The following is a 20,611-nucleotide window of genomic DNA, read 5'->3' on the forward strand; positions in this document are numbered from 1 at the left end:
CGCTATTCTGCAAGCGTTTCCCATATCTATCTTAAAATCGATCAATAGTTCATCTTCCCTCCCCTGACTACACTCATTCTGTCCATTTGTCCACTCAATCATTCTTTTTATTTTCGATTTTTCTCTTGTCCGCTCTTTAATTGTTTCACAAAAATTTCAATTGTGATTTTTCTCTGTTGATTTCTTTCGGTTTGCAATTTTATTTCTAGTATGTCCAATGTACCACTGAATCAAAACACTATCCTCATTCCACCCAGAAAACGTTATCACTAATTGTTAATAACTACATTATCTCAGTAGGAATAAAAACTCGTTTATTCTCAATAAACCTTGGCACACACGATTGCAGCACTATGTATTCACTTTTCAGTTTTACTTCAACTTGCATGCAACAAAGCTGAGAAGTGCACGACTCGAAGCGTGGCTCTTCAACTCAAAAAAAAGAGCTGATAATATGGATCTACATCAGCATCTTCCATCTTATCAAGAAGCAGATGGCGGTGCCCATGGCAAAGAAACAACCAGCCATATCATCTGTAAGAAATCATTTTTATTAGGGAAGGGGCGATGCAAATATATTGAGCAAAAAGGAGAGGTATCTAGACAGAGGTCATAAATGGGGATATGGGAAAATATGACTGTCTCACTTTATGACACGGCAGAAAAACATTGAATGTGCAAATACCAAATCAACATTAGAAAATTTTAGAAAGTAGGCTCATGGCCTCGCCACGCTCTTCAAAAATCAATGGATTGCGCGTGACGAGACCATTTCGCATAAATTCGTCCTCCTTCAAAATCGTAGAAGTAAAAAAAAGTACACTGTAGGTATATACTCATCCAAATTAGTTTAATGACAACTGAATTGCAATTGGTGTAAAACTGACAAATAATTTTTTTTTTGTTGAAAATGAAAATTTTGAGCTATCGCAGTTTGGAAACTGGAATCAAAAAACACTGGTGTATTATGAATAAACAAGAAAAATAGTGCCATTAAAAAAGGAAAAACTTTAAATCTAAATGGTGTATTTTTGAAAACAGATAGTATTCAGGGTATCTCAATGAAATATTTTATCCATATCACTTCAAGTTTTGTCAGTAATTCAATGAAACTTTTTCAGATAATACAAGTCAGGAGTATCATCAGATTAACCATCAACAATTTGATCAAAATAATCTTGGAGAGTTACCAATCTATTTGAACTACCCACTCCACGGACCAAATCATAAAAAATGGCACCTGGATTTTCAACAGAACAATGATGCGAACGAATACTCACAAAATGGGAATCATGATTTCTCAGGGGCTGAGATGAGTTATCCAATTGAGGATTTTGCCCAGAATACCTTTGCTGAACAGTATGTTGAAGGTGAGTCTATTGATATCCTTGCTTAAGCTAATAGCCACCATGGCAAATAGTAAATGAAGTGCTGTCTTTAATTTTTGTCAACTATCTTAAGGCAATTATTTTTAGATTCTTATCAAAATGCAGGGGCATTGGCGCTTACTGGTCAGAATATGAATATTTCAAATGTACATAACGGAGTTCATATTTCAACGCCAACGGAAAATTTGGCTGAGAACAATGCCAATAACGGGCTTGACGCGATTGGTGAGTTTTTAAATACTCAATTTCTGTTCCTATTCATATGAATATAACATAACATGCTTTCTCATTATTTTTTAACTAGGTTGTTTCGTTTTCAGCTGATCTCGTGAAACCTTATCAAAATGTTCAACTGGAAAGTTCATCGAAACAAAAAGTACAGCGACCAAGTAAGAATAAACCACTTGTATGTTTAAAACAAAACTTTAATTTTTGATTTTTCAGAAATTGCCCACAAAAACTCTTGTGCTCACGGTTACAAATATGCTGTTGCCTATCAAATCTTGAAAGACAATGTTGGATACGAAATACCAGTGGATACGGTCAAATTGTGCAGGGAAAACCACATCGACACAAAAGTGTTGAACATGGTTGTCCGTCGATTGGAGGAGCTAGGTGCTATCGAGAGACCATTGAACCTTCATGTTAGATTTACACCGTAAGTGTTTATTCAAATGTAAAAGTCATGATTGTTGCATTTTAAAGAGAGTTCAAATTCAAAGAAATCGATGAGTTTCAATCAACACATATAGAAATTGAAAAGTTGGATCAAGAAGAAAAAGAGCTTGACGAAATGTTGGAAATTGCACAAAAACAGTTGGCGGAAGTCAAACGCAATCCATATGCATTTTTCACAAGTGCAGATATCAATCTTCGTGGTAATGAAGTGTTGATAGCAAAAGCTCATGATGTCACTGTAGATTGTATGACAGGAATGAATAGGGTTGTCACTAATATGGATGCTGTTAAAATTGATAAGATGAACTATTTGAATAACCGATTCCCCAAAGAAGGTTAGTCAGTTTGTCTTACTATAAACCAAATTTATATTGAATTCATTTTAGCTCTCACCAAGATTGATAACAAAAAATACAAAGCAGCTGCAAAAATAATCGATAAAAATATCGGACAAGACAAAGTTCAATTGAAACAAAAGAGCAAAGATGAAGCTGTAATGAAAATTCTTCGTCAATTTTCCGGAACTAATGAAGCTAGCGATCCCTCCGATGAACGTCCAGTGCATCAAGCTCTTGGCATCAATAAGAAAATGGCACATCAAACTACGCAAAACAGTCAATTAAGAATCACAACATCGGGTAATGAATTAAAAGTGTCAATTGGAAAAAAGTTTGATGAAGCTCAAATAAATAAACTCCAAACCGAGAAAGAATTGAAGAAGAATGCCCAAAAACAAGCAAATGCGGCAAAAATGAGAGAGAAACGAGCAAAAGCGAAAGAAGAACAAGAAGGTCAGTTAAAAAAGAAAATAAATTAGGTGAAATTATTAAAATTACCCACTTGAAATTATGTTTTTGGGAGTAAATTAACATTGTTTCCAAACACCTAAATCATACAGAATGCTCTTTTTTAAGCCAACTGTTTTTTTTTAGGAAGTAGAGCTAGGAAACGTAAAAACACAGACGAACCGACTCTGCCTATCAAACGTCAGGACAGTATTGATTCTGAATGTGCACTTGGACAACTAGATCCATACAACAACCGAATCATGTTCTCAGAAATGTCATCACCAGTTGGATGTTATAATCCAGATCTTGTTCCGGATATAGAACGACTTCGACAAGTTTCTGATGCAATTTCTGATGATCAAGTATGCAATCAAATTTTCAATGAGCCGCAGCATGGATTGAGTAAGTTAAAAACTGCTTTTACATATCTAAAAATCAAATTTCAGGCTTGAGTTCGCAATATTTTGAGGGCACACGTAGTGATGAGCCAAACTCAGTTCTTAATGAGGGCCTCAACTTCGATATTCCGCAGGAAAATTTGAGAATGCTATCTCCAAGACGCGAAAACTTTGGCATGCTTCGTGGAAGAGAGATATCAGAAGAAAATCATACTCTGAATTGCTTCAACTCTCAAACTTTTGATGATGATATTATGGATTTTAATTTTCATTCGATGCAAAATCTACCCAGCACTTCTGAAATGCAATTCAAAAGTTCTGATGACAACTTTGACGGAAGTTTCTCAAATTTCGAATATGATAATAAAGAAAATGAACACGACGAAGCAAATGAATCAATTGATTTTGGATTTTTGAACGAGGAGCTGAAAATGATTCCAGATGATGAGCACAATGCACCAATTGACTTGTCGGATTTATCTCTTCATTCCCATTTCAACGAAAATATGGCGGACTCGTCACTGGTATATTGAATGATTCCGACAGTAAATTTATATTTTTCAAACTTTTCTTCTCCTCCCACCCCCGGCAACCCTTCCCCTGTCGTTTAATAGCAGTTGTTCATATGTTACTTTGCCCAGTTTTTTCTCTACTGCCGGATTTTTGAATTGAAATACTGCCAACCGTATCCCCTATCTATCTCCCATGTGCATTCTTAAATGTTTGAAAATTTCTACATTCAAAAAAAATGTAATTTATGCTATGTATGAATAAGCATCACATTAAATTAAATGAATACATTTTTAAATTTAAAATATAAATGTCAAAATTTGAACATGTTATCTTTTTTTTTTTTTTTTGAAAACATCCTCATGCACATTTGCTTCGTAACGGAAATCCCGAACAATTTGCTCAAGCTTCTCATGTTCCAACACAAACAAAACAGACAACAATTAAAGTGCGATGGTCAAGCTGGCAGCGGATCAAATGATAAGAGCTATGCAATCAAAACAAGAATGGCAGAACAGGCGCCGCTGAGCAAAAAAAAACAGACCGAATAGCGGAGCATGAACCGTCTGACACAGAGATTTGGTTGATTAGCGCATTTTTTAATGAGAGAGCAAGACATTGAGGTTACATACACATTGAATAGAAACAAGCCTTCTTTTTCTCTCCGGAATTTACACAATAACACTGTCCACCTTTTGTGCCGAGAGCAAATTCCGTTCCTGGCTCCGCAAGCTTTCGCTCTTTTTGTGAACGGTCATCGCGTGGCTCCCCTACCCCGGTGGTCAACAGTTGTCTTGGGAAGGGCTCTTCAATGTGCTTTTTATGAAATCTTCCTATTTTCTATGTATTTTTCGCGAAAGAAAAGATATCAAGAAGATCTGTATGCAGTTTTATCAAGTTTTAGTTTTTATATTAGTATTTTTTAATGGAGTGGAAGCGGTTCTTGACAGAAACTGCACTCACATGGATGCTTTAGGGAAAGTGAGTTTTAATTGATTAACTGATTTAAAGGTGGTGTACCGAAATTTGAGACTTTGCTTTTTTAGACCAAAACTGACCCAAAACTACCAAATTTCGTAATGAAACGTTTTGAAAAAAGGCGCATTTTCAGCTAAAATCAAACTTTTTTCCAACTTCTCGGTGTCGCAGCGTCTGTATTAAATTATCACATTTTATTAAATATTGTGGTTTTTTTCTAGGCGTCTATTAGTTCAATTAAGTACATTTATGGTCAGTGGGGCACAAATAAAAGTGCCCCACTGACCATAAATGTACTTAAAGTTGGGCTTAAAGTTGAAAAGTTGGACAGGGAAATCTGGCTAATTTCAACATTGAAGACTATTTTCAGTACTCAACAAACGCCGTCAATTGCGAAAACACATACAGTGACGATGCTTGTACAATGATTTATGGTAGCAGTGTTACAGTGGGCACCACTGTCGAGAGACCGCTTTTGTGCTTCATGGTAAGTATAATACAACTTGAACTCAATTTATTCCAATGCCATTTCCAAATTTTTCAGCTGAACGGTGAGAGGAGTGAAGAAATGAAACGGATTTCAATGACATCTTGTCCGAAAACTTGCGGGTATTGTTGCCAAACTGAACCATTTGACTGCAACAATTCTCCATGTAAGTTCTATTTTTGTTGAATAACCTCGATGCTATTTTTTCCAGTTCCCCGTATTAATTGTGCGATGGTGACAAGTAGAATGTGCAAAGATCCTCAATGGCGTGAAGTGCTTACGGAAGATTGTCCGAATGTTTGCGGGTTTTGTTTGGAAGGTGCGATGATTTTCGTTGTATTTGCTATGGTTGAGTGTAACGTTTGGATTTAAGGTGGGTGCTTCGACAAGGCAGTCGATTGTACTACGGATATTTCGATTTGTATGAATGTTGGAATGCAGGATTTTGTGAAGGTATGTGTTTGCCTTCGGTGGGAAGGTAGTCATTTTTCAATTTTCAATCAAAGCAATACACTTTTGTATTGAATAGATTCTTAAACAAAAATATTTAACAAATAGTAAAATTCAAGATTTTTTGTGAATTGCTTTTTGAAACCTTTCCAATAGACGTTATAACAAATTTTCAAACTACAAGCTTTGCATTTGTATAAGTATTTGATAGCATGCTTCAAACAGCGATAAATAGAAAAAACGTGATTTTTTCTTGGTTAAACACGGAAATTATTTTAAAAAATTAACACAGAAAATTTATCGCAATACACAAAAATTTTCGTTGTAACACTGTTCTCGAAGCAGAGTTTTTAAAGATTTATCAGAGATTGTGTATGTGTGGTGATAAGTCAACATTCTGAGCACTTTTTACACATAACTTGAACCGGTTGGGTGAGAAAAATTTAGTTTTTTTACAGAAAAAAAAACCTTATTTTCCGAAACCATGATGTTTGCACACCATTAATTACCTCAAAAAGTCGAAAGTCTGTAAAAATCTAAAATAAATTAAAAAGAGAAATATAAATGTAGTTTGTTTTGACATAAACGGGACTTTTCAATATGAAATTGAAAAAGCTTTTAATTGAAAATTCTTCAATCTTTTTTTAAGTAAGATCACTTTCATCATTTTTCAGCTTTTCAAACATGTTACTACTTTTGATAGACATTGAATATTTATCTTAGTTAACCCTGAGTCAACATCAACCTAGCTAATATTCCGGGCTGCAACTTGTAAATGGATTTATAAATCTATAAAAAATCTGATCACGGTTTTCTAGGAAACCAACAGATTGTTGTTTTCTAAAGTCTTCTTCTACGAATGATTATGCAAATAAAATCCCAAAATTGCCGGTTTCAGGAGTATTGTCGCAAGACGTGCGGATTTTGCCGCCCGACCGCCGTGGTTACACCAGACCCCGACTATCGGGGTACCACCACAAATTGTGTGGATTATAACACAAAGTATGGTTAAACTTCAATCCTCCACGCCTCCAAATCTCTCAATTATCCGTTTTCAGTTGTGCGAGTTGGTCGTTTCGTGGTTATTGTACCAGTCCGTTTTACAGCTATGAAACCAGGTTTGCAAATTGTGCCGCCACCTGTGGACTTTGCTGATAATTTATTTAATAATTGAAAATATGTATCTGAATATTAATTTATATTGAAAATGGGTTCTATAACATCACAAATTGAAAATCAAATTTACAATTTCCACATGCCTACATTCTCATCTAAAATTTCTCTGACTTTGGCAATTTGTAAGTCGACACAAAAACATGGCAAAAAACTAGTCTTCGGTGATGTTTTGAACATATTAATTGACCAAAACGGGGACTATTTTACCATTTTTTTCAATTAAAATTGCTGTAAAGTAATGCTCTCAAGGTCAGTCATTTTAAATATTGTGTAGGGTCATAGGGAAATTTGTCTTTTTTTTTCTAATAGTGCTAAGAAAATATATGTCGTTATCTAACACATAGCTTTTAAATTTTTTGAGTTATACAATAGATAGCAACTACAGTTATTTTCGCCAAAAACGATTTCCAAAAAATAAATCATCTGCAAAATTTTTATTATTATTTTAAAATCATTATTTATTGAAAAATGTGTATTTCATTCGTTGTAATTGTATTTTTCCATTACATTTTCTACTTTTGTAAACTCAAATTCCGATCTCTTTTGTGAAACAACAAAAAATAATGAAGTGGCACTATGTAGCATTTTTACATTGTTTGCATAAATAATTAGTTTTTCGTTTTGTTGGTCTTCAGAAGAGCAAAAAAAGAAAAGATAAATCTTATGTTTGCCCCGAAGAAGCAGAGTCAGTCGTTGTTGTAATTACATGTAGAGCGAATAAAAGATGGCGGGAAGCATTGGAGATCGAGATAATTGTTCGCCAGAGACGCTGCGATGCCCTTTCGTATCTTGAATTAATGCGTGGAGACGAAGAAGAAGTGCACAGGCTAGGTGTTGTGTTGAGAATTATTTATGATTCCTTTCTTCCGCATTTTTCAGGGCAGTTTTGCTCGCAGTCAAACCTTTTTCATTCTTTCATCACTTATGTTTCCAATTTGTCAACTTCTGAATATTTGAATGTTTTTTTTTCAAATGTTTTCAATTTTGGACTTTTACTTTGTTTGTAGTGTAGTTGCATATAGAGTATTGGCTGAATAACATTTTTTTAAACTATTCCCAAAAATTAGGCAAAATTATGTATATGTATTTTAAAACGTAAATAATGGAGTGTAGGAACATGACTTCACAACCGTATTCAAACACATAAAACATGTATTTTAATACATTTGTGACGTCATAAATGTATATAATACATTTTATAACATTACTTGAATACCCCCATGATACAGTTCTAAAATACTACAAATATGTTAACATGTGTCAAATATTTTATTAATAGTTCGTCGTACAATTTGAAAGTTCTTGGAATTTTTTTCTAATATTGAGTTTTATTACAAAATGTCGAATGATCATGATCCCCTTTAAACTTTAATAGATTGTTAAAGAAAAATGTCGTATTTCCCTATTACTGTTGCAGCCCTTTAATAGCTTTGCATTACAAAGGACCAACTAAAATTTAATCTTGGACGCGAAACTTACATAGGACATATGGTATAAATTTTGCAGTCAAAAATTTTGTAAGTGTTCAAAATATATATTTACCAAATTTCTTTCATTAGCCTTGTCGGGAAAACTGGTTTTTTACTGATTCCTATGCGGGTATGAGCAGCCAAGATAAATTTGCAATCTCTCCAAAAAAACAATCACTAATGTATGGCTGTGTAACTGACTCGATACTCCTTCAGAAAATTTTCTAACATGAGAATTTCAGCAAATTCATTAGAAAATATACAACTAATTTAAATACTTACTAGAAACAATTTTTTGAGTTCACTCAAAACTTTCAAAGTTACGAGTGGCGGCAAAATTTGAATAATAATATTTTTTTAAATGCGAAAAAATTATTTCGAAAAGTTTATTTGTTACGTTTTATTATGATATCTACCCATCGGTGTGGTTTTCAATTTTTTCCCCCCAAAAAACACAACATGCTTAACATCACATTACCATGTTGATTCGATCAAAGCGTTGTGTACGTTAGAATAATCCCATAGACAAACAACAATTCCTTATCATTCTACACTGCACTTCTTTCACTATTCCATCGAAATTTCCATTTTATTTCACCCTTATCTAAAGCACGCACAAATGCTATTACTTCAATACCACTCATCGTTTTTTTTTTGTTTGTCTTCCAATTTTTAATTGGTGGTAATGCGAATGTTGTTTTAATTGTATTAGTGGAAGTTAACAATACAAGTGTTCAGCTCATTATCAAAATAAAAAATAACTGTAAAATTATATGTATTCAGATCTATTGAAAGCTTGCAACTTTTAAAATGAAGACAGACGTTTTATTAAACAATAAATTGTCGATCAGTAAAAAAACCATGCTTGAACTCGTTGAGAAAAACAAGTTTATTCATTCCATCGGTTGGCTCTTCTTATCCCTTTCTAAGAGTCCCCCGTCCCCATTTTCTGTATAATTCACACAACCTTTTTATTTCTCTCCCGAGAATCTCAAACTTTTCATTCTCTCTCACTTCTCATCCAAACTTTCCATTATTGCACTGAAAACAAGAGGGTCCACTTGTTCATATATAGTGCATGTTTTCCATGTGAAGCGTTGACAAATTGTTGCAAATGAGATTTTTGGCCAAAATTTCAGGTCTTAGTTTTCAAAATTTTCATTATAGTTTTTATTTTGTATATTCCTAATTAGTTTGACAAGCAATACTAGTTTGACGTATCTTATATAATTTTTTATAATTCTGTCAAATCTACAGACAGATCCTAAAAATTGGAAAAAAAAGAAGCACACTATGCACAATAATAACATTTATAATTTTCTCTCAAAATGGATTTTCACGTTTTGTTGTTTTTTGGCGCTTTTTTTACATCTACCTATTGGAGCAGAACATTGTTTTTTTTTCGGTCAATTTTTTTTTTTGGAAAATTGTCAGATTTACAAAAACTGAGGAACTTTTGAAAAGTTTGAGCACTTATGCAAGTTTGAATCCTAACGTTTGAAACAAAAATTAAATTACAGCAAAATCTTTTTTGACTGACCTTTCTCTTTATGATAGGTGAAAACTGAGTTTTCATCACACAAAAAACAATTTTGAAGTTTTACTATATTCGGTAATTTTAGCCTTTAATTATAGATGAATCAGCGTTTTTTAATGATATGCTTCTGAAACTCAAAAATTTGCGGGGGCATACCACATTGCTCCGCTTCAAGTGAAGCACAATAACATTTAAAAAACGGGGACCTTCATAAATCTTGACCCATTTTCATGATTCGAATACTTCTCGAGTACCAAACAAAACTGCAACATTCTTTGTGGAATTGGCCCTTGGAGACTTTGAAATCTACTATTTCGAGTCGCCTTGTCAAGTGATTAATTCACGTGTTCTATCTGCACGTTTCTCAAGTTGCCTTCTGCTTTTCTTCCTTCTTTTTATTTTCTTCGTGTCCTTTAGAACACGACGAACAAGTTATCCCAGATGTCGGATCCCAAGGGAGCAACGCTTATTTGCAAAAAAGCTGCGCATTATCTACTTTTTGCCACCCGAATGTTTGAAGTTTTCACTCCTTTTTTCCTTTTCTACTGTTCCTCTTTCTTCCACTGACATTAGCACCAATCACATTTTTTGTCGTTTTTTTTGTTTCTTTTTTTGTCTGTCTATTTTGCTGTTTTTGCTGGTCCATACTCAATTTTTTCCCTCCCTGGTTTTTTGTTGAAAAGCCGTGAGACCAAGAAAGTCACCGAAACAAACAGACAAAGTAGATTTAGAAAAAAAAAAGAAAGTACCGAATGGAAGAAGGGAATGGATTTAGGTGTGTGGCATCCATTTCTAATTTACTTTACCCGTTGAACCTCTAGATACTTGTTTTGAAGAAGTTTTCCTTACTACTTACTATGTACAATAACTCAAAAAAACAATTTCCACAAAAACCGATATATCAACTTTGAGTAAGCCCAGGGCAAATATAATTTTATTTTTATAACTTTAAAAGCATGTCTCTGCATGACTATTAACCGGAACAAACATTGCGTCAAGAAGGAACATAACCCAATGAGGTATTTCACACAATTTCTGACAACAGAAACCTTTTCGTCTAGCTATTTTTAATTTTTTTAATTTAAAAAAAAAGAGTTGTCCGTTTAATAAAAAACAGTGAAATCTTCCTTGAAGCAGCGTTAACGAAAATAGAAGGTTTTCAAATTTATATATATAATATTTGTTGTTAATTTTTAAAAAATCAAACTCCCGCGTGAATAAAACTGAGGTAAATCAAGAGACTGAAGCTAAATATTAATAAAACTCCTAAAAAGCTTTGCTCAAAATTTATGGTACTTGTCTACCTGCCCCAAAAATGTTAATCATTTTTGACCTTTTTGTCCATATGAGGGTTTTTTAAGAAAAAAAAGATACAAATCAATTTCACGTAATGAGTAAACCATCATTTTTAAAAGAAATGAATGGAAAAAGTATTGAAAAATTTTGGGCAGGTGTATTTAAACAATTCTGATTAGAGTTTGAAGCATTTTCTGTTCCAAAGCGACATTTGATATTTGCCACTCATTTGTGAAACCAACAAAAAAAAACTAGTAAGGTTCAGTTTTGCAACTTTGATCGAAAATTCTCCGTTCAAAATCCACCTACTTTTCTCATTTTTTTCTTTAGCAGAATCATAAATGTTCTTCCTCTCAACCCACCGGGCATCGCTCGCAAGTGCATAAGGCAACCAGGTCATAAAACGTTCTCGTTTTCCATCGTATGGGTAGGAAGCGTAAATTTCAAATGACCCACTAAAGCTCATTTCATCGCCTTTACCCTTTTACTTTTCTCTCCTACTTTCTTGCTGTTTCCGATCGTGTTTGGGTTCTGTTTTTTTAGTGTTCACGCATATATTATTTTTCCTTTCACTATAACGCAACACTCACTGATCAAATACATCTTTTCATGATTTTGTGTGTATGGCTTATCAGTGATTTTTTTCTTGCTTTTCCCTCACTTGGACACCTTGAGTCACTGAGTGTAAAACATAATAATAAAAGGTGGCGGTGGGCGGTGTGAGAGCAAAGAGAAAAATTCATTTTTCACTCGAATGTTCTCATAATTCAAGCGAAGAGCACGGCAAGCACAAAAAATGACTGAGATACGTGAAAAGATCCCACTGCAAAGACGCTTCAGCTCACATACATCTGCACACGTTTCCTCGTTTCGAACGCCTTTTCGTTTATTTTTTTGCCCCACACTCGTTTCGTTTCCCCTCTTTTTTTCGTTGGTTTTTTTTTCGAAAATTCCTTAGCAGACATTTTTTGTGGTTTTTGTGAACCAAGTCTTTTTGGCTAGTGTCACTTAGTGACGTCCTAGGAAATTTGAAATCGTTTTCAGAATTCATTGCTCTTTGCTCTGGAAAACTTCAAAAACCAGAATTTTGATCCTTATTATCGTCATTCGAGAGCAGTTAAATAGTCTTACAGTTGTTCAGAGTATTGAAACATATTATTACATAACCGTATGTTTTCTATAAAGACGATATAAACTTGATACGACAAACCCACTAAAAATAAATCTAACTAGAAGTAAATGTACTTTCCAAAAATATTTGTACAGTTTTTAATTGCTTGAGATCTGCCGCTGTTTTCGTATTTTTCATTATTTTATTTTAATTTTATTAAGACAAAACAAAGTTTGCAAAACCTCGAATTTTACAATTTTATTATTGATGCATCGAAAAATCACAAACCTATATTTTTGTAATTATTAAAAATTCAACAGTTTATTACTGCTATTTAGTATCATTGACCCTTTCATAACCGTTTTCTCTGAGGGTTTTTGTTGTTAATAAACTGTTAAATTTCTTCACAAAAAAATACATAAACTTATCCTGACGTTTTAATCCTTTCTAATTTTTTATGATCTCATAGGTTTTCAAAGGTTATCACTATTGTTTTTTAATCACCTATTTTCAAAACTCATACACCAGGTCTGTTGTAATTTTTGTTACTTGCGCTATTCACACTTCAATAGTTTGGAAATTTCAGCAGCATCTTGCAGTTTGGGTATTAAAAATTTCTTATTTTCTTTTGCACTGCTCTACAATCATCACATGATTGATGCTCAATCATATCAATGAACTACTGGCATATTCTCGGACTCATCACTGTTTTGGTCGGCGAGTCTTTTTCTAGATGCTCTGGAGCTAACTGTGATAAATTTTCATGCGTGTCAGGTGAGTAACGTTTTTGAAAACTCACAAAAAACGTTCATTTCAATTACTGTTTCCAAACAAAGTTGTTTTGTCACATATTTTATGTTTTCCCTGAAACTACCTAAATAATATTTGAAACAAGATTTTTCCGGGTTAGTTATTGACTTTTCTATATTAGTGGTCCAAAAACCATAGAAGTTCCAGTAAATTATGACAGGTTCAATGAATTCATGTTCCATGTCTAGGAAATAAATGTTGACTTTTTATATTGAAATATTCAAAATAACCTACACATTTTTTCTTGAAAAAGAAAACAAACACAGGGTCAAACTTTTACAGAAAAAGCATACAGTATACTTATATTAGAGTTATGACAGATTGGTTTTTAGACATAACATAACAAACATTGCATGTTTGTTTTGATAATTTTTGTTGTTTGACCAAATTAAAAAGAATTTAACGCTTAGAACTGATAAGCAACTTGAAGCATCGTAGTGATTTTTTGTGTGTTTGAAGGCAAATTTAACTTTGAGAAACATAACATATAAGAGTTTTTTGTTATGTTTGTAGCAACAAAAAATCTTTCAGTTTAGCTGAATCGTTCTCACAAGTGGCAATAAATACATGCTATTAACAAATTGTAAAATTTTTCAACCACTGTATTTTTTGTTCAGATTGAAAATTAGGTTTGTTTTTATATTGAAAAAGTTAAGCTACAGTCATATTTTTTTCAAACCATCAATAAAGAAAAATCTCATTTGCTAAACGAGGTACTACAAAAATTAGACGAATAGTAGTAATTGCAGTTGGTAGAATAATCTTAAAGACTTTTAAGGAATATTGTTTTCCAGATTTTTATGTGCATCGTCCAATTGAAGCTTTTCTCCGGCCTGGATTAACTTTTAATTCGCCATGTTCATGTGAACAAGACTGGAATACAATGTTTTGTAATCAAACGCTAGCGGCTCTTCATGAAAACAAACTCCCTCTACCGACAGTCTGTGTTTGCCGAAAATTCAATGACAACGGGGCAAAGTGTCAGCAGTTTATGACGAGATGCTACCAGAAGAAAAACAATGAGTGGGTGATCATTTTTGATGTGCTCACGTCAGAGTGTGGCTAAATCAAACTGGTGAAAAAAGTTATATTGTCATGATCTCCTGTGAATATTTTACGATTCATTAATTTTCTTTATCGTAAGCACATACATATATTCTTATTTTCAGATGCTCCTGCTGCTTCAATCAACCTAGCGAATGGTGTAATCAACTTAAATGCAAAAATAGGGAGCCCGATTTCTCGTAAGATTTCGCCCACCACGCCCATTGAATTTTCAAATGTCAAATTGTTGCAGGAACGCGAATACAACATGCGTGTGTCATCACAACCCATCGGATTATCCCTATGACATATGCAAAAATTTGTACCCAAGGGAAAGTAATTTTGCGAACCGACAAGCTATTCTTGATAAGAGCCGAGAAAAATCGCAAGGAAGGGTCGAGGTTAGTTAGAAGTAAACATGGTGCATAGAATACTTGAGTACTGGAAAAACTGTGAAGGTTTTTTTGTTACTTAAATTTTTTCATTATTCGTAATATGTGAAAGCAATTTTTGATATCACAATTTAAAAAAAGTTACGGTGTTTGTGAATCAGAACCCCACATTTTCCAGAATTAGTTTTTTTAAAATGAAAACGGGATGATTTTTTTTTGAAATCTGCTAAAAAACACCATTTTCAAACAAAAATATGTCTTTTTAACATTTATTACTCCAATATTCTTGGAATTATTTAAAAAAAAATTTTACTTTAAAAAAAAAGAAAAACGAGCCTGAAACTCTTAACCGTCAATTAAAACTATTAAAAACAAATTTCAGTACGTTGAACTACTCGGAAAAAAGGTGTCTACTTCAGTGGTTAGCTACATAATTGTTGGACTACTGCTGTCAGTTTCAGTGCTCACTCTTGTGATGCTAGTTCTTGGCGGAAAACGACTTCGACAAAAACGAGCTGATAGACAACGCCAAATTCGGTTAGCAAGGGAAACACTGATTCTTCAACGAGCCGATGACGATAGATATTTACCTTCTGCATGATTGTTTTTCTTTTTAGTGATTGGTAATAGTTGAAGGGTACATATACGGATCTGGTTTTGAGTTTTTTAACGTTTGGCGTGAAAGTATTGAAAAAACGTCTGGAAATTTTGTTTCTTACAAATTTAAAACCATCAAATTAGTTTTTTTAACTCCACAAGTCACAACTGAAACTTGATAATTTTTTGATGGGCCTTTACCCCATCAGTAACTTTTTTAGTTTTAAAGTCTGTAAATTTTTAATGACCTATGATCAAAATTGCTCATTTCACTTTTTTTCCGCTTACTTCATCTTGGACCACTATACTAGATCTCTATTTTCAAATATTAAGTTGTATAAATTGTAATTTATTATTATTTTCAGTGAACTTTTAGAATTGGAAACGGGTAATACTTTAAGCTGTTCACAGTTTTTATTTATTTTCAATTATATTTGTATTCATGTTATATAAGTATTGGATTTTTGATTAAAAATAAATTGTTCGATTTTTTTTGGTCGCCCCGTCGAATACAATTCTATGCTTTGCAAATCCCCATCGAAATCTTTATGGCAAAAATTGGAAAAACTCTAAAGTACATAAATAGCTCGTGACAGCCCGTCAAACCAAACGAAAATGCACATAAAAAACGTTGTAAAGTTGTGCGTTTTCAAATCAGAATGTGAACAGAAAAATATGAGTTTAGATGTACAGGAGAGTTGAAAAACCAAAATATGCAGAGTCAATACTTGAAATATGTACATAAATGCTTTTATCGAAAATTGATGATAGCTGATGAAAAATGAAGAAAAATTTATGTTCTGAACTTCCGCCTACATTTAATGATCTCATCGTCTATTTATATCATTCTCATGAGTTCCTCATTTTCATCAAATACATCAATTTTTAATAATAGCATAAAATAACGAGAGCCGTGTCTAGATAATGATTACTCACTAAAAAGTCAAAGTTCTTGAAAATTGAAAATTTTGGTACTTTAGAGTGGGTAGATCAGAGATTATGGAGAGGCTACATACAAAAAATACAGATTATTGTTTGGCACTGTTAAGTTTTCCAAAGGCTGACAACGTTCTTCATTGTTGAGCACGCTGAGGCAACTGTGCTCTTGGCTTTTTCATACGTGTCATTGATAGCCGACATGATTCCTGAAATAAGACAAATTTGAGATAAAAGTATGAGAATATAATTGCCCGGATATAGCTATTTAGCCATGCATTGTAAACCTTCTACCGTGTGCGTAAAGTAACGTCTGTTTAAATTTTGACAAACAGGATTCTTGAGACACATGTACTCTCAGATCATTTTGTGCAAACCGTAGAAAAGAGCTTGATAGTTAAACTTTTTTTTTTTTTGAAAAACCTGCATTTAAAATTTGTTAACTGTTATGATTACTCCTGCGGAATTAAAAGGGCCAAATATCAAGGAAAATATTTCAAACAATTTTAAAAATGTTTGTATTATTCCTCAAAACCGTAAATTTGCATGCAATACTAATAAGAAAAACTGTGTATCAATTACCCTCGTCTTCTTCGGCGTTCAACGTTTCCAACGCAACTTGCTCCGGAGTCTTGCGATTGCCAGCAATCCGTCCTGCAATTTCTTGCTCGCGTGCTTCTTCCTTCTTTTTCAAGTTGTACTGCAAGACGTTAATAGTTTCCTTTAATAATTCGAAAGTGCCGACTACTCACCTTGTTCCGGATTTGCTGACGCATACGCTCACGATCGGCTTCCATTCTTCTATGCTTGTCCTTGCGACGCTTCTCTTGCTCTTGACGAGCAGCGATGACCTGAATCAGGAATAACTGTAGGTAAAGAATAAACAGTCTAAATGGATTATTTAAAGGTATTTGGTAAGAACAAAACGTAACAAATTTCAACAAAGTACAATGAAGTATTGTGTGATTTTTTATAATCTATGATTGCCATTCTAAGAATTTTGAATTTCAGAGAAAACTATTCTAGCAAGACGAAGGACTGAGAATTTGATTAATTTCATAGCAAACGTCCACACGCAAACTCGACGCCACAAAAATGTGACATGAAAACCAATTGTGTTGGTGGCCCTGTTTCTTTTTTTTTGTTTGAAAATATCTTATTCATATCTAGTTGGCCCACGGAGGCAACAAGAGGCAAGAGAGAAAAACTTAGTGGTGTGGGGGCCCTTTTGCTCAAACTGCCCGAGTTTGTGTGTGAGTGGGTGTAATTTGAAGCGAAACGACACCGAACCGGTTGTTAGCGGTCAAACCACAATTGTTTATGTAAAGCATGAATTGACTAAGAGAGTGGAAATACAACCTGTGCTCATAGCTCATCATGTTGCAGAAAAATTCATTCAGGGAGGAGCTGATGTCACTTAGAGTTACAGAAACAGAAAAAAAAACGAGATTCACTTAATTCACATTAGAAATTCACATCAAACTTGAGTTGAAAATATGTTTTATTCTATTGGTAATGTGAATAGACAGTTTTTTTTTTCAATTTAGAAAAACAATTATGAATGTTACAATTTTCGTTAATAATGAGTCTCAAAATAGGTGTGGACATTGGGAACAAAGCTTCAGTATTATTTCCACTTTCGAAAATTTCATAATTATAACATAATGGTAACACTTTCCAGAACTAATATGAAGCGTCATTCGAAGAAGCGGTATATGTATTATTCAAAAAAAAATCTGAACGTAATTTACAATTAGCACATTTTAGAAAATATTGTTTTCATTGAAATTCATATGTAACATTATTTTGTGCAGTTTTTGCAATATGTTCGATTAGATTGAATTTTTGAAGAAAAAATTATAATGAATTAGTTCTAAAACTAAGATATTCTTTCAATGTTTCAAAATATACATGTTAGACACAAAATGGAACAGGAAACGCGTAGAGCACATGATACACCCAACTAACACGCATTTGCTCTAGACCAAATTATGTTTTCATTAGTTCTCACGAACTCTTCCCCGACCGTCCTAGTTCGTTTTTTTTCTCAATTTTAACGATGGTTCTCTTCACTTTGGAAATTATCATGTACTTTCTCTTTTTTCCGCATTTGCTGCGTACATTGAATAACGCAACTTGAAAAGTGATTTGAGAGATTACTAAAAAGAAGGAAGTGTATTAGAAATACTTACATCGGGATCTTCCATCTCTGGTTCGACAGGCTCCCCAGTAAAACGATCGAGACCTGAAAAGCGGAAATGTTTAAATCGTAAAATCAGAACGGAAATTTGGTTATTAACCTCTAGTGCAAAGATGTGTTTTTGCTAAATTGTCTTGATCAAATCATGTATTAGCAATAGAACGGAGAACGCTTTTATGTGTGATTCTACACAGGGTATGTAAAACTCTAATAGTATAACTGATAGGGTGTTTGCTTAATACACTTACAACATTTCAGAAAGTCTTAAATTAATAAAGGAGACAACGCAAAAAAGTTCAAAAAATTAAATGGCAAACAGAAAAGTTGGCATAACTAAAGAGTCCATCTAAATGTTGACTTAATTATTTTATTTCAAATCGCCATTACAAAACAATATTTTCAAGAAGTTTCGTAATGAAATTTGGGTTTCTTGGGGCAATTTAAGTCTATAATATTCAAGCAGAAAAACTTAAACATGTTGCCTATTTTTTCAAAATGCTAAATTATGAATCTTATTGCAATTGAAATTTTATTTGAAATTTTATCTGAGTTTAAAATACATTTACACAGAATAATCGTAGAGACAGTTGCCTTTTTTTCAAAATTTATAAAGGTGATAGATTTTAGTGGAGCTTAAATCGTTTTCTGAGAAAAAATCTAACTGCACTTTGGCAGAGTCAGATTAAAAGCTTAAATTTCAATACTCGATCAGAATTTTTTTAATATCATAAAAAAGTAATAATTACCAAGTCCAATATCACTGAACATTATTGTGGAACAAAACAAATATCAAGTGATCTTTCTTCCAAAAAAAGTCAAGAATCAGTATGCACAAAAAGACGTGTAATACTCTGACACATCTTTGCAGTCTGGATGATTCGCATTAGATATTGATACTATTCCTCCGTCCGTCTACGGAGTACTTGTTTTTCTTAACGCACCAACCTTTTACAAAACCAGATAGCTGATTAGATTCAATACTAAGTGTCAGAGCAGTCGCAGCGGACTCCATGAGTGAAAAGTGAAAATCAAAAAAGGAATCCCAAGAACTGTCAGATTATCCCCCTTATTATTATTATACTTCAGAGATTTGTGCATTTTCAAGAATGTAATCCAACATGACGAAATACCTCTTTTTGAGCGATTATTACGACTATCAATAAGTATGTTTTAGGACAATAAAAAATTAGATTTGCAGCATTTATAAAAGGAATTTTTACTTCGAATGTTAAAAAGTTTGTTGATTATACATATGTATTCACACAGTGTTGGCATTCATTTTGCAAAATTCTGAACAAATGCATGTATTATCAAATAAACTAACTTACTATTCTCAGTGCTCAGAGTCTTCGAAATAAGCCATAGCTTGGTTGTCATGGTTGAAGCCGAAATTTGAAAAATACAATTGCGGGATTCGTGACAAGCGGGGAATAAATAAACCAGTTGAGTGATGCCCTTCTTTTTTTTCCAATTTAGACATCTCGCCCGCATGTTTATTTGTTAATTTGACCCCCGCTTCTCATATTGTTTGTTTGATTTGAAATGAGATGAGTGGTCCCAATGAAGAACATAAGAGGTTCTCAGGAGAACCAAGAAGCGAAAACAAGAAGAGAAAAAACGGAAAACATGTGTCTTTGAAAGTTGAAAAGTTTCATTACATGTTTTATGAATGCACTTGTACCTACACTAACGTTATCTTGGACGGTTTTATGGGTTTTTGGAAACTCAATTCGCTAGTTGATTTTTCAAAATGTCATATGCAAGTGTTTCAGCTGTAAAATACTTTTGATTCAGGTAAACTGAGAAGTTGCTAAAAGACTGAGAAGTTGCTAAAGATGATTAAGAAATTGCAGCGAAGCGTCAAATAGTTTCTGAATTTTTGACAATTAGTTTGATTTAATTGATTTCCACCAACACGTAATAAAATTTTCGGATACGAAAAGTATATTTTCCATTAGGAAACCGCTTTAAAGTAATCATTTCTCTGTAATCTGAATTATATTTTACCTCTCGGTGATAATTCTGCTTTGGCTCCAAGTGACAAAGCTTTTGGACGGCTGAGACGAAATATGCGCCTCTTTTTGGCCTTATCCGCAACATTATCTTCTACTACCATTTCGACCAGGAAGCTTCAAAGTTTCGAATATAAGTATTGTATAGACAAAACGAAAGCTTTCATATGTTTTTCAGTCTCCTTTTTTTAAAATTACGTTAGCAACAAAAATCATACGACTGTGAAGGATTGATGGGTAGCAACAGATGTGAAATTTTGAAAACTCATCGTGACAACTGGGATTGGAATAATAAAATCATTACCGTAAATAATAAATGCTTGAATAAACGAAATTCTCGCGACCAAAGAAGAA

General features: G+C 33.4%; 4 protein-coding genes and 2 non-coding genes across 6 annotated transcripts; 4 read left to right on the top strand and 2 right to left on the bottom strand.

Moving 5' to 3' along the window:
• The first annotated feature begins 363 nt into the window (after nucleotides 1–363).
• Nucleotides 364–4,094, top strand: K03A11.1 (TBPIP domain-containing protein). The gene is made up of 9 exons (NM_077765.7): nucleotides 364–536; nucleotides 1,122–1,370; nucleotides 1,476–1,613; nucleotides 1,709–1,777; nucleotides 1,833–2,046; nucleotides 2,094–2,401; nucleotides 2,453–2,857; nucleotides 2,999–3,256; nucleotides 3,301–4,094. Exons 1-9 carry the CDS (start codon nucleotides 455–457, stop codon nucleotides 3,783–3,785), a joined length of 2,208 nt encoding a protein of 735 aa, NP_510166.2. The 5' UTR covers nucleotides 364–454; the 3' UTR covers nucleotides 3,786–4,094.
• A 424-nt stretch (nucleotides 4,095–4,518) lies between these two features.
• K03A11.6 (ShKT domain-containing protein) lies at nucleotides 4,519–7,040 on the top strand. Its single transcript, NM_001129689.3, has 7 exons — nucleotides 4,519–4,743; nucleotides 5,111–5,227; nucleotides 5,285–5,393; nucleotides 5,439–5,546; nucleotides 5,601–5,680; nucleotides 6,576–6,679; nucleotides 6,736–7,040. The coding sequence occupies exons 1-7, from the start codon at nucleotides 4,585–4,587 to the stop codon at nucleotides 6,830–6,832; spliced, it is 774 nt and encodes a 257-aa protein (NP_001123161.2). The 5' UTR covers nucleotides 4,519–4,584; the 3' UTR covers nucleotides 6,833–7,040.
• A 5,153-nt stretch (nucleotides 7,041–12,193) lies between these two features.
• On the top strand, nucleotides 12,194–15,603 carry K03A11.5 (uncharacterized protein). The gene is made up of 6 exons (NM_001392867.1): nucleotides 12,194–12,323; nucleotides 12,853–13,040; nucleotides 13,871–14,099; nucleotides 14,246–14,320; nucleotides 14,374–14,521; nucleotides 14,895–15,603. Exons 2-6 carry the CDS (start codon nucleotides 12,941–12,943, stop codon nucleotides 15,111–15,113), a joined length of 771 nt encoding a protein of 256 aa, NP_001379154.1. The 5' UTR covers nucleotides 12,194–12,323; nucleotides 12,853–12,940; the 3' UTR covers nucleotides 15,114–15,603.
• A 29-nt stretch (nucleotides 15,604–15,632) lies between these two features.
• cpx-2 (ComPleXin (synaptic protein) homolog) lies at nucleotides 15,633–19,879 on the bottom strand. Its single transcript, NM_001392868.1, has 5 exons — nucleotides 19,574–19,879; nucleotides 18,238–18,290; nucleotides 16,798–16,896; nucleotides 16,628–16,745; nucleotides 15,633–16,254 (listed from the first exon to the last, which is right to left on the bottom strand). The coding sequence occupies exons 3-5, from the start codon at nucleotides 16,840–16,842 to the stop codon at nucleotides 16,154–16,156; spliced, it is 264 nt and encodes an 87-aa protein (NP_001379153.1). The 5' UTR covers nucleotides 16,843–16,896; nucleotides 18,238–18,290; nucleotides 19,574–19,879; the 3' UTR covers nucleotides 15,633–16,153.
• K03A11.7 lies at nucleotides 17,194–17,328 on the top strand. The gene has a single exon (NR_072347.1). It is a non-coding gene; the product is annotated as an Unclassified non-coding RNA K03A11.7 (non-coding RNA).
• K03A11.9 lies at nucleotides 17,200–17,402 on the bottom strand. Its single transcript, NR_072348.1, has one exon. It is a non-coding gene; the product is annotated as an Unclassified non-coding RNA K03A11.9 (non-coding RNA).
• Nucleotides 19,880–20,611: the final 732 nt, after the last annotated feature.

Source organism: Caenorhabditis elegans, chromosome X (assembly GCF_000002985.6).
Source record: "Caenorhabditis elegans chromosome X".
NCBI classification, from domain to species: Eukaryota; Metazoa; Nematoda; class Chromadorea; order Rhabditida; family Rhabditidae; genus Caenorhabditis; species Caenorhabditis elegans.